Genomic DNA, 11,488 nt, shown 5'->3' on the forward strand with positions numbered 1-11,488 from the left:
AAAAGGGAGGGGGGAAATGGGGAGGACACAAGAGGGGGGCAGGGAGGGGCGGGAACAGGAAAGGGAGGGGCAGGAAGAGGGCAGGGATGGGAGGGGGCAGCGAGGGGGGCAGGAAGGGGGTGAGGGGGCGGAGGGTGTGAGGGGGGCAGGAGGGGGAGGCGGAAGGGACCACAGGCCGAGCCAAAGGGTGGCAAAATGTACATAAAGTAAATTAAGGGAACGACAGGATAAACCTTTCTGTATGCACGGTACCATTGTGGATAGCACAATCGCTTCACAGCTCCAGGGTCCCAGGTTCGATTCCGGCTTGGGTCACTGTCTGTGCGGAGTCTGCACATCCTCCCCGTGTGTGGGTTTCCTCCGGGTGCTCCAGTTTCCTCCCACAGTCCAAAGATGTGCAGATTAGGTGAATTGGCCATGATAAATTGTCCTTAGTGTCCAAATTGCCCTTAGTGTTGGGTGGGGTTACTGGGTTATGGGGATAGGGGGAGGTGTTAACCTTGGGTAGGGTGCTCTTTCCAAGAGCCGGTGCAGACTCGATGGGCCGAATGGCCTCCTTCTGCACTGTAAATTCTCTCTGTATGAACTAACGCGGCAGAAAATGTATAAAACTGTTGATAAATGTGGAAAATACCAATAAAAAGATTTTTTTTAAAAAACAATGCAGCACACCATGATGCCTGCACTGGAGTATCTGCCCCGATTTTGCACTCGATTCTCTGGAGTGAGAACAACCGTTTTCACCCCAGGACTGGTTTGGGTAAGGAATGCGCTGCCTGGAAGTGTGGGTGGAGGCAGGTTTAGTTGAGGCATTCGAGAGAGCGATTACTTGAATAGAAACAATGGTTTGTTTTGACTTATTGAATGTGCAAGGGAGGGTCACTAAACCATAAGGCTTGTTTGGAGGGCCGCACAAACACGATGGGCTGAATGGCCTCCTTTCGGTGGCCTAACAGTTCTGAGTGGAATCTGAACCCCACAGACCTCTGCCCGAGAGGCAGGACTGCTACCCACTGAGCCTGTTTACTCTTTCTTTGCACTCTTCCACCACATTCTGCCTCCAGTGCCACCGTACCGCCCTTCTGAGAACATGCACTAACAGATTCAAAAACAGCTTCTTCCCCCTGTTACCGGATTCCTTTATGATCTCTTCATACATCTTCTCTACTGAGTAGTACTACACTCCTGTATGCTTCGCCTGATGCCTGCGCTCATGTACTTAATGTTTGCCCTCTGTATTTTCTTCTCGTGTACGGAATAATTTGTCTGAACTGTATGCAGAACAATACTTTTCACTGTACCTCAGTACACGTGACAATAAACCAATCCAATCCCTTGTAGGAACAGAATCAATCGGACAGGCAAATAGTTGGTTCTTAACCAAATTCATTTTTAAAAAAATAAACGAGGAAAAGATTTATTTGATTTTTCTTCCAAACAGCAATGTCCCATAAATAGTCGGAAAAATATCAGTAGATTTTTAGAGGACAGGAAGAAGCCTGGTACCTGAGTATCAGGGTCTAAAGGTGGCAAAACACTCGTCCAAACTTAAATGACAAGGAATTGAGGAACTAAACCAACACCTTTGACAACAGGAAGGAACACAATTGAGTTTGAGCTGTTTATTAGAATTGAGGATGAGGGGGTGCCAGTCAGCCCATCCAGTTCTGCCATCCCTCTCGTTCATCCATTCACTTGCTCCATATTACAACATCAATGTGCCCCATGAATGATTTTAAGATCCTTCATTCAGTCCCTTATCCAAGGACACCTCCAGACGTTGTGCTCAGTGAAACACTAAATTACATTGGTTCTGACCCTCCAAGCTTTGGGTGGGGCAATGAGGGAGGGAAAAACATACATACATGTATATATATTATATGTATATATATTATATTAGAGGTAAACCCAATAGAAACATTGACCAGGTATAAAAAAAGGTTGGCTCAAACTCTCGCCGAGGGTGTGGGTGTGTGTGACTAAGCGTTCAGTGCCAAATGCGTTTGTTCCGTCCCAGCAGCAGAGGATCTCCAACTGGTGTCCATTTTGTTTGGGCAGTGCCTGATCATTCTGTAATTAGTGTGTTTGGGAGGACACAAGACAAGGTGGACAGTGAACGGAGCTGTGCCGCCCCTTATGGTCCAAGATCCTTGCCAGCCTTCAGCAACTGGAGGCCGAATCATGGTGGAAAGAGGAGAGTGACGAGACAATTATTAAACAAGATATGCCCCTTCATGGCCAATCGAAAAATGTAATAACCTGTTGAATTCTCCATGTTTTTAAATAAATAGATCATATCCCATTCACAGTGTTCTGAGTTCCTCCCACAGTCGTTTGCTAACTTCGAGACCTGCTTCTGTTGTCAAGCAGTTTGCTGTGGTGACTGAGCACAGTCCAGGCTACTTTCATGCACAGCCTCCCACATTAGCAACTGCTCGTGGGGCTGAAAACGGTGTACCATGAGGACATCACGGTAATAGCATGGGTTGAACGAGTCATCCTGGGGAGTCACCCCTTTCACTCCATTCACCCGGAACCCCATGTGTGATTTGGGGGCCAATCCACCCACCTCCAGACACTTGCCAAAGAAAACATCATCGATGGGGAGGAACTCAATGGCACGGGCAGCACGGTAGATGGCGATGGCTGTGAACCTGGACATGAGGATGCCCCCTCCGGCTACATAGGGTGGATAGGAATTGTTCTGAGTCACCAACTGCGAGACGTAATACTTGCTCCACTTTTCCCGCATAGGGCCCACCAACCCAATGAGATATCCCACGTACAGGTGCTGAGAAGCGTTCATGTCTTGCAAGTACTCCACCATATTGTCACTATGGACAAAGACATCGTCATCTCCATTGAAGATGAATTGGGCCCCGGGGCAATAATCATCCAGCCACTGCATCAGTTTGTACTGCTTGAGAGTGAGATTGAAGAAGGTGTCTATGAAATTCCACTGCAAGATGTCTTGATGCTGCTGGTTCTCCATCTCCAATACCCGATTCAGCTTCTTCCTTTCTTTTTGGTCAGGAGCAACTGCAGTGATGAAGACCGTCTTGATCTGGACTCCTTGGAACACTCGCTCTTTCCCCCAGGTCCTCCTCACCATTTCGCGCCGGTCGTAATTCAAGGGGCTAGATTTGATCACCAGAAGCAGGAAGACGTTTTGGGAATTATTTCGACCCCCGCACTTCCCCGGGACATTCTGAATGAGGTCAAATTCCCTGCAGTGTTTGTGCATCAGGAAGTCCTTGATGTGCTGAGGCTCTTCATCAAATTTGGGCAGACCCATGACGGTTTTGTTTCCGATGCACAAGGAAGCCGTTTCTTGTTTCTCTCTCCTGATGGGGCGTACGATGGTGGCTTTGACAACCTCCGTGGGAGTTTCATCAATCTCTCGTGGTGGACGGTCATGGTTGAAAAGGAACACCAATCCCAGAATGCCTATGCACAACAGCGCAGCTTTTTCAAATATTCGTAAATAATTTCTCATTCTTTACCTGTCGGAGAGCAACAAAAAACAAAAGAAAAGGAAAGTGAAAAAAGTGAATGAAAGGAAACAAAGCGAGAACTTTAATTTATATAGCGCCTTTCAGAGAATCCCAAGGTGCTCAGATCAATTTTGTTTTTAGAATAATGATCTGGAGGTACCAGTTCGAATCCCCCCCCCCCCTTCAGCATCTGAGGGAATTTAAATTATGGTTACGATGATTAATCCGAAATCAAAAGCTAGTCTCAACAATGCTGACTGCAGAGTTACAAGATCGGTGTTAAAAATCCTTCAGGTTCACCTAGTGCCATTTAGGAGAGGGAAGGAAATCTGCTGTCTTTACCCCGATCTGACCTACCTGCAACTCCGGGCCTTCTAAAATGGCCGAGCAAGCCATTCAGTTAAGACCACTTACAGGGGGTAGGCAATAAGTCTGAGCCTTGCCGACGATATCAGTGTTCTGTGATTGAATTAAAACAAAGAATATGTCGGGAGAGTGTCTGAGGATGGGCAGGGTCGAGGCAGGGTTGTTGGGTCGGACTAGAAAGAAGCGCTCCTGCTCCTCAGGCCTAGAAACAGCTCTGACCTTCCCTCAATGTACCCACTTTCCCACCCCCGCCCCCCTGACCAAAAGATCCAGGTTACCTAGGCAGCCAGTGTTAACGCTGAAAAACAGGGAAAGTTTCTGTCAAGCATCTTCTTTACTATATTTAAATTAATATTGAATTTTTCATCAATATTTATTGCATGGCCTGCCCATCGATCGAGCTTCCCAAAAAAACAGAAGGGCGGGATGAAACTTGGAGATTTTTTTTTACAATTTTAACAACCCACCCACTCCAAACCCACCCAGATTTTAGCCATTAAACTCCCCCTCTTGATGTCCCCCCCTCTTGATGTTCCCCCTCTTGATGTTCCCCCTCTTGATGTCCCCATAGGAATTTTTAATACGATTGGTTGAGGGGGCAGTGCCGTTGCTTTATCTGCGCCCACATGCGGCAGCTTCCAACTAAAAGACACTTTGCCAACACCATGCTCCCACTCACATCTGCAATACCCAAACTGTCCGGGACCTGGTCTCTCCTCCAAAGCCATTCCCTGCGGGACAAGGAGCCAAACCCATCATTCAGGTGGACTCCAGGGCGGGAACCTTCCAGAAAAAGAGGCTTCTGCTTGCGCAACCTGATGGGTAAAACGCCCGAATAATCCCCCTTCCCCTCGTACTCAGAAATCCAGCCCAGTTGCCAATCGGTGCCACCACGTATAACCCCAGGCACTATAAATGAGAATGAACCAAATCTTAGAGGAGCCGAATACAATGTTGGATTTCCCGGACCTGATGCTGCTCCACTTTTCTGCCGGGGTGTTCCAACCCCAGCTGTCCCAGAAATGAGGGTCCCATGGACAGAGAAGGCAGATCGCCCGCAACCTTATTAAAACACAAGTTGCCCCAAGTTTAAATGTCCAATCTGAAAATGAGTGAGTGCGAGAGAGTGAGTGAATTGGTCGGTGGGACGAGGTGCATTAGTGGGTAAGGCGACTGAGGTGGATGAGATGGATAAGTAGATGATCAGGTCAGGAGGGTAGTGTGTGGGGAGGCTTGGGGCAGGGTAGTGCATGGTGGGGGCTGGACGTTGTGTAGTTACCCAAGAGTTAGACTAGATTTTAATGTATCGAACATTTCCTGGGTCACTATCTAGTTAAGTACCGTTGAATTGTCTAAAGATGCTCTGGGGATACCACCTCACTCCATCCCCCCCACTTCTGTCCGAAGACCATGGGCGGGATTCCCCCAACTCTGGGCCGGGCCGGAGAATCTCCGTGACCGGGCCACGTTGCCCCGACGCCGGCACGCAATTTTCCGCAGAGTGGAGAATCGGTGCCATTGGCGTTGGCGTGGTTTGCGTGGTGCCACTCGTGGGCTGCTCTACGCAGGCCCCCCCCCCCCCCCCCCGCAATTACTCCAGCCCGAACGGGCCAAGCGGCCGTAAAAAAAAGAACGAGTCCCGCCGGCGAAGGGTCGGGTGGCAGCCCGTGGGGGGGGGGGGGGGGCCTCCGATGTGGCCTGGTCCGCGATCGGGGCCCACTGATCGGTGGGCCGGACTCTGTGGCTGGGGTCCTCCTTTCCTACGCGCCGGCCCCTGTAGTCCTGCGCCACGTTGCGTCAGGGCCGGCGCTTTGAAGGAGGCCACAGCGCATGTGCGCGCTGGAGCTGGCGCCACTGTGCATGTGCGGATCCCGCGACGCACAATTCGCACCGGGATCGGCAGCTGGAGTGGTGCGAACCGCTCCGGCGCCGTGCTGGCCCTCTGTAGGGGCCAGAATTAGTCCTGGCAGCGGCCCGTTCACGCCATCGTAAAACGCAAGGGCGTTTACGACGGCGTGGACACTCTGCCGCGGGATTAGAGAATCCCGCCCCTTGTGTAAAAGGATTATATACACTAATTGTTCTGGAAGTTTAAACTTCCATTGGGCAATTATTCTGCAATGAGAAAATACCAAAAGGATGACATAGACCAGTGCTTCTCAAAGTGTGGTACGCGTACCGTCTGCCGGTACGTGGAGTACTCCCAGGAAAGAAACACTTTCACACTTGCGCAAAGGTGAGTTCTGAGCTGGAGCTGGAGCTGGAGCGTTCCAAGGTTCCGTCCTCGTGCTGAGCGGGGCGGGCGGGGCGTTGCGTCCTCGGGCCGTGCTGGGGGGGGGGGTCCTCGGGCCGTGCTGGGGGGGGGGTCCTCAGACCGTGCTAGGGGGCTGCGTCCTCGGGCCGTGCTGGGGGGGGGGGGGGGGGGGGGTTGCGTCCTCAGACCGTGCTAGGGGGCTGGGGGGTTGCGTCCTCGGGCCATGCTGGGGGCTTGGGCTGGGGGGGGGGGTTGCGTCCTCGGGCCGTGCTGGGGGGGGGGGGGTTGCGTCCTCGGGCCATGCTGGGGCTTGGGCTGGGGGGGGGGGGGTGCGTCCTCGGGCCGTGCTGGGGGCTTGGGCTGGGGGGGGGGGGGGGTTGCGTCCTCGGCCGTGCTGTGGGCTGGGGGGGGGGGGGTTGCGTCCTCAGGCCGTGCTGGGGGGGGGGGGGGGTTGCGTCCTCAGGCCGTGCTGGGGGCGGGGGGGGGTTGCGTCCTCGGGCCGTGCTGTGGGCTGGGGGGGGGGGGGGGGGGGGGTTGCGTCCTCAGGCCGTGCTGGGGGGGGGGGGGGGTTGCGTCCTCAGGCCGTGCTGGGGGGGGGGGGGGGTGGCGTCCTCAGGCCGTGCTAGGGGGCTGGGGGGTTGCGTCCTCGGGCCGTGCTTGGGGCTGGGGGGGGGGGGGGGTTGCGTCCTCAGGCCGTGCTAGGGGGCTGGGGGGTTGCGTCCTCGGGCCGTGCTGGGGGGGGGGGGGTTGCGTCCTCGGGCCATGCTGGGGGGGGGGGGGGGGGGGTTGCGTCCTCGGGCCGTGCTTGGTTGGGGGGGGGGGGGGTGATCTGAATTCACTGACCCATCCCTCTTCCACTGGAAAATGTACAGCTATAAAAATGAAAGAAATATTACATTATCTCAGTTTATATATATAATCTCAGATTATATATCCATTATATGTGCAATAATATAATATAATGTAATATAATTGCCCCTGCAATAAGATATATCTCAAAAAACTTTCTGGGGTGTCACAACCCCACCCCCCGAACCCCCAGCTGGATTGGCTTGTTTCGCTCACCGGTCCCTGGCACATTGAAATAAAAAACTGCCGGTCCGCCACATCAGATAGTTTGAGAAGCACTGACAGAGACGGTTCCTACTGTCTGACCTTAATAGTTACCCAGAAAAAAAGTTCATAGTCTTAAAGCCACTTCGGACCACACCCAAACCACCCAACTAGTCCGGCCAAGCTAACGATCATTCATTGCAACTACACCTGGGCCAACTGACTATCCCAACCGACCTGACTCACCATCTCCCCCACCTGTCACAGCCACCTACCCTCCCACTTCACTTACACACTCAACTCACTCTAAACTTTACCATATAGCAGCTTAAGAAGGCCTTCTCCCAGACTATACACCACTTGGATCAAAAATCTTCAGATCATTTTTTATTTTTTTATTTATTCATTTACGGGATGTGGGCGTCCTTAGTTATTGCCCATCTCTAGTTGCCCTTCAGAAAGTGGTGGTGAGCTGCCTTCTTGAGCCACTGCAGTCCTTGAGGTGTAGGTACACCCACTGTGCTTTTAGGGGAGGGGGGGGGGGAGAAAGTGTTCGATCCCTTGAAAGACCCCCACGAGTGCCATTCCAGCTGGTCCCCATTTGTGAGGACCAGTGCTGAACGGCACTCACCCAGGTTCTCGGAGATGAAGGGAGTGAATCCCAAAGACTCAGGTACCTCGGGAATGCAGATTTGCACACGGGACAGGATTTGCATCGCTACGACTCGCAAACTTCTTTTCTGGGGCAGCGTGGCCATTGGATCGTGCGCCGTGTCTCCATCTCCCGCTGTCTTGGGAAAGTGGGCAGCATTATCAAAGACCCTTCCCACCCAGGTTATTCTCTCTTCCATCGGGCAGAAGATACAGTAGTCCCCCGTTATACCACGCCCCGCAATACCGCGGTTCACGATATACAGCGGGGGCGCTTATGGACCCCAACATTTTTCACTCTTTTTGAAACAACACCTTTTTAAGTCGGTGAACTTGTTTGTCATTCCGATTAGCCGCGATAAATAGCCGCGATGATTTGTAATTAAAGCGTATAAATACAAAATGCCTAAGCGCAAGTCTTACACAGTAAAGGAAAAGATAAATTTGATAGACCGTATTAGAAACGGCGAAACAAAGGCAAAATTATCCAGAGAGACTGGTGTGCCAGAGTCAACCCTCCGTGGGTGGGAGAAAGATGAGGACAGTTTGAGAACTTATGTTGAGACCGTTTCTGACAGTCAAGGTGAGGAAGGGGATGTGCCTGTGCCAGAAGAAACTCACAGACTTTTTCATGTGATTTAAATGATTTTTTAAAATATGCTTGTAAGTGCTATTTCATGTATTATTGTATATATTTTTGAGTGGTATTTTTTAATAAATTTAAAACTTGAAAGAACTTTTGATGTTTTTTATTTAAAACACCCTTCTATTCTTACATTGTAAGGTTATTACATCCACAATACCTGAAACTACCCTGATAGGTTCACTTGTAATTATTCTTTCCCGCAGCAGAACATTATCTGGCCATGTGTTGCTCTTTCAAAATTTTCGTAGGCTATCCGCGGCTCGGATGCAACGCGGGTGGCTGTCTTGGACCCCAACACCCGCGGTATAACGGGGGACTACTGTACTAAAGTCGGAGAACAAGCAGTAACAGGTTCAAAAACAGCTTCTTCTCCACTGCTACTAAACTCCTGAAAGACCCTCTTATGGACTGAACTGATGTCATGGATCTTCTCAACTATGCAGCACTACACCCCGCATGCTCCACCCGATGTCTATATCTATGTATTTACTTTGTGTATCTATTGTATGCCCCCTCCCCCCTCCCTCCCCTCCCCTCCCCTCCATATATGGAACCATCTGCCTGGACTTTGCAGACCAATACTTTTCACTACACCCAAGTACACACGGCAATAAATCAAAACTTAATTCATGTCATATTCCCCATCAGAGAGAGGGAAGGAAGGGAAAGCAGAGGCAGAGATGAATGGATAGAGACAGAGTCAATGTGGAGAGAAGTGAAAAAATAGATTGACAGACAGCAGTGAAAAGAAGGACAGAGCAAGGAGAACATGGAAGGGACTAATAAATAAAGATGGGGGGAAGGAATGGAGGGGGATTTGAGAGAAGAGAATTGAAAGGCTGGGAGAGAAAGAAAAGGTGAAGAGTTATAGAAATAGAGGGAGAGTGTGTGAGCGGGTAGAGAAGAGGGTTCTTGAGCAACAATTTCACAATTTCCCTCAAAATAGCCCTTTCTAAAAGAAAATCCAAATAGGTGGCAAGACAGCGAAGGATTCCTACCTCTTTGAAGAATCGGTCACACTATTTCAGATTCAAAATCAGTGCAGGATTTTTAAGGATCCTCCTCAAGGTATGAAAATTCCCAAAGAGCGGAAGAGAAATCTACTGCAAGCAAGCACGAGCCCACACCCAGAACTGCCTGCAACTATTGTATCAGCCCCACTTTAAATAACTCTGCCTCATTTGCATTTCCTTCAAGCATCAGAAAATCAAGAGGGAGGGGTTAATTTGGAAATATTTTGATATTGAATGAAGGCAAATGCTGGAAATCCGAACTAAATTATACTATTTTTAAATTGGGGAGGCAGGGAGCTTCAATGTTTTTGCCCAGTGCCAGTTTTATAGCTTTTTTTTAAGAAAACATATCTCCACTTGGTTTTAAACTTATTTCAATTTAATTGGACTGCCTGTTGCAATTGGATTTGTTGCTCTTCCAGTAAAACAGCCTTGTTGCTGTTTTCACCGCTACTCCAATTGGACCAATTTGATTAAATCATTTGGCAATGTGTCACATTTCACAAGATGTCACCAACAATAGGTTTAGAAAGATTAGTTGAAACAAACCCAGAAACGAGGAGTTCTCGGTGGAGAATGAGTCACTGGGACACACGGCATTGAGTAAGTTCGATATTGGGGGGGGGATAAAGGAACAGGAAGACAGTGCTAACAGGATGAGGTGAAAAGTGGAGCAGTGACACAGACGCACACCTGAACTATCTGCTTCTGTACTATAAATGTTCTTGAAGCTTCCTCCGGGTGCTCCGGTTACCTCCCACAAGCCCCGAAAGATGCGCTTGTCAGGTGAATTGGACATTTTGAATTCTCCCCCTGTGGACTCGAGCAGGTGCTGTAATGTGGCGACTAGGGGCTTTTCACAGTAACTTCATTGCTAATTTCATTGTTAATGTAAGGCTACTTGTGACACTAATAAAGATTGTTACCATTATTAATTTCTGCTGGAGCAGTAGGTTTACATAGAAATGTGTTGAATGGTTTTAGCCCTCCGTTGTAACATCACACTGATGTGGAGATGCCGGCGTTGGACTGGGGTGAGCACAGTAAGAAGTCTTACAACACCAGGTTAAAGTCCAACAGGTTTGTTGTAGAAACTTAATGTCAGTGTCTATATGCGCGACCTTCCTGGAGATCCTCTCCACTTTGAGCCGGCAGTTTGCGGTGTCGATGGGAGCCATGATGTGGAGATGCCGGCGTTGGACTGGGGTGAGCACAAACCTGTTGGACTTTAACCTGGTGTTGCAAGACTTCTTACTGTAACATCACACTGTCATAGTTATGCTGATGGCTATTGTTCACACATTCCAACCACATGAAGTGTAACAAAACTTGTTCAGGGTTGATAGACCACATTTTTAAACAACAATACATGAGCTGCTTTTTCTGGCAGACCCTAAGCTCCAGGGGCTTGTTTTGAAAAACCCTAGGGACGGACTCTATTTCCCCTGAGTGTTCTCAACCCATTTCCCTTGCAATTCAACTTGATACCTATTTTCAAACAAAAATTAACCTTCTGATAGCACCTTTCAGACTTGGGAGTTTCCCGTGGGACCATTAGTGCTTTAAGACTTTAATCACATTCCTTCACTAATGATGCACCATCGACTGCACGTGAGGCAAGTGATTTACCAATGTCAGGCTTTAATTAACTAGAACACAGCCTGGCGATCGTATACAGTGGAAAGGGACGATCGTCAGGCTTCTGAGCATTTATACCTCGTTGATAGAGGCGTGGTTAACTCAGCCTCTCGGCCAACCGGTCGAGAGGCACATGACCGACCAGGGCCAATGGTAAGCCGACGTTCTGGCCCAATGGCAGACGAGTATGCAGATCATATCATCACATTCACCCCTTACGGAGAAGGAAGGCGGGGGGGGGGGGGGGGGGTGTGAACGAGACCCGGGGGGGGGGGGGGGAGAACTGATGATATGAGTAGCCGTCGGGAGAATAATTTTCTCTCCGTACCCTTGTCGAATTTGGGGGCTTGCCACTGGCCCAGACATAACAATA

The 11,488-nt window shown here is 49.9% G+C and overlaps 2 protein-coding genes across 3 annotated transcripts in view; both read right to left on the reverse strand.

The window, feature by feature from the left end:
• Positions 1-9,574, reverse strand: part of LOC119953270 (N-acetyllactosaminide beta-1,3-N-acetylglucosaminyltransferase 3-like) — a 21,317-nt gene extending 11,743 nt beyond the window's left edge. The window contains exon 1 of the mRNA XM_038777344.1: positions 9,463-9,574. The gene's annotated coding sequence lies outside the window, so the exon portion shown is untranslated. The remainder of the gene's footprint in view (positions 1-9,462) is intronic.
• Positions 1,608-9,617, reverse strand: LOC119953269 (N-acetyllactosaminide beta-1,3-N-acetylglucosaminyltransferase 3-like). Of its 2 annotated transcripts, none has more exons than XM_038777341.1 (2): positions 9,463-9,617; positions 1,608-3,503 (listed from the first exon to the last, which is right to left on the reverse strand). In XM_038777341.1, exon 2 carries the CDS (start codon positions 3,494-3,496, stop codon positions 2,363-2,365), a length of 1,134 nt encoding a protein of 377 aa, XP_038633269.1. In that variant the 5' UTR covers positions 3,497-3,503; positions 9,463-9,617; the 3' UTR covers positions 1,608-2,362. The 2 variants fall into 2 exon arrangements, with proteins under 2 accessions (XP_038633269.1, XP_038633270.1); XM_038777342.1 differs by lacking the exon at positions 9,463-9,617 and adding an exon at positions 6,040-6,139.
• Positions 9,618-11,488: the final 1,871 nt, after the last annotated feature.

Source organism: Scyliorhinus canicula, chromosome 18 (genome assembly GCF_902713615.1).
Source record: "Scyliorhinus canicula chromosome 18, sScyCan1.1, whole genome shotgun sequence".
NCBI lineage: Eukaryota > Metazoa > Chordata > Chondrichthyes > Carcharhiniformes > Scyliorhinidae > Scyliorhinus > Scyliorhinus canicula.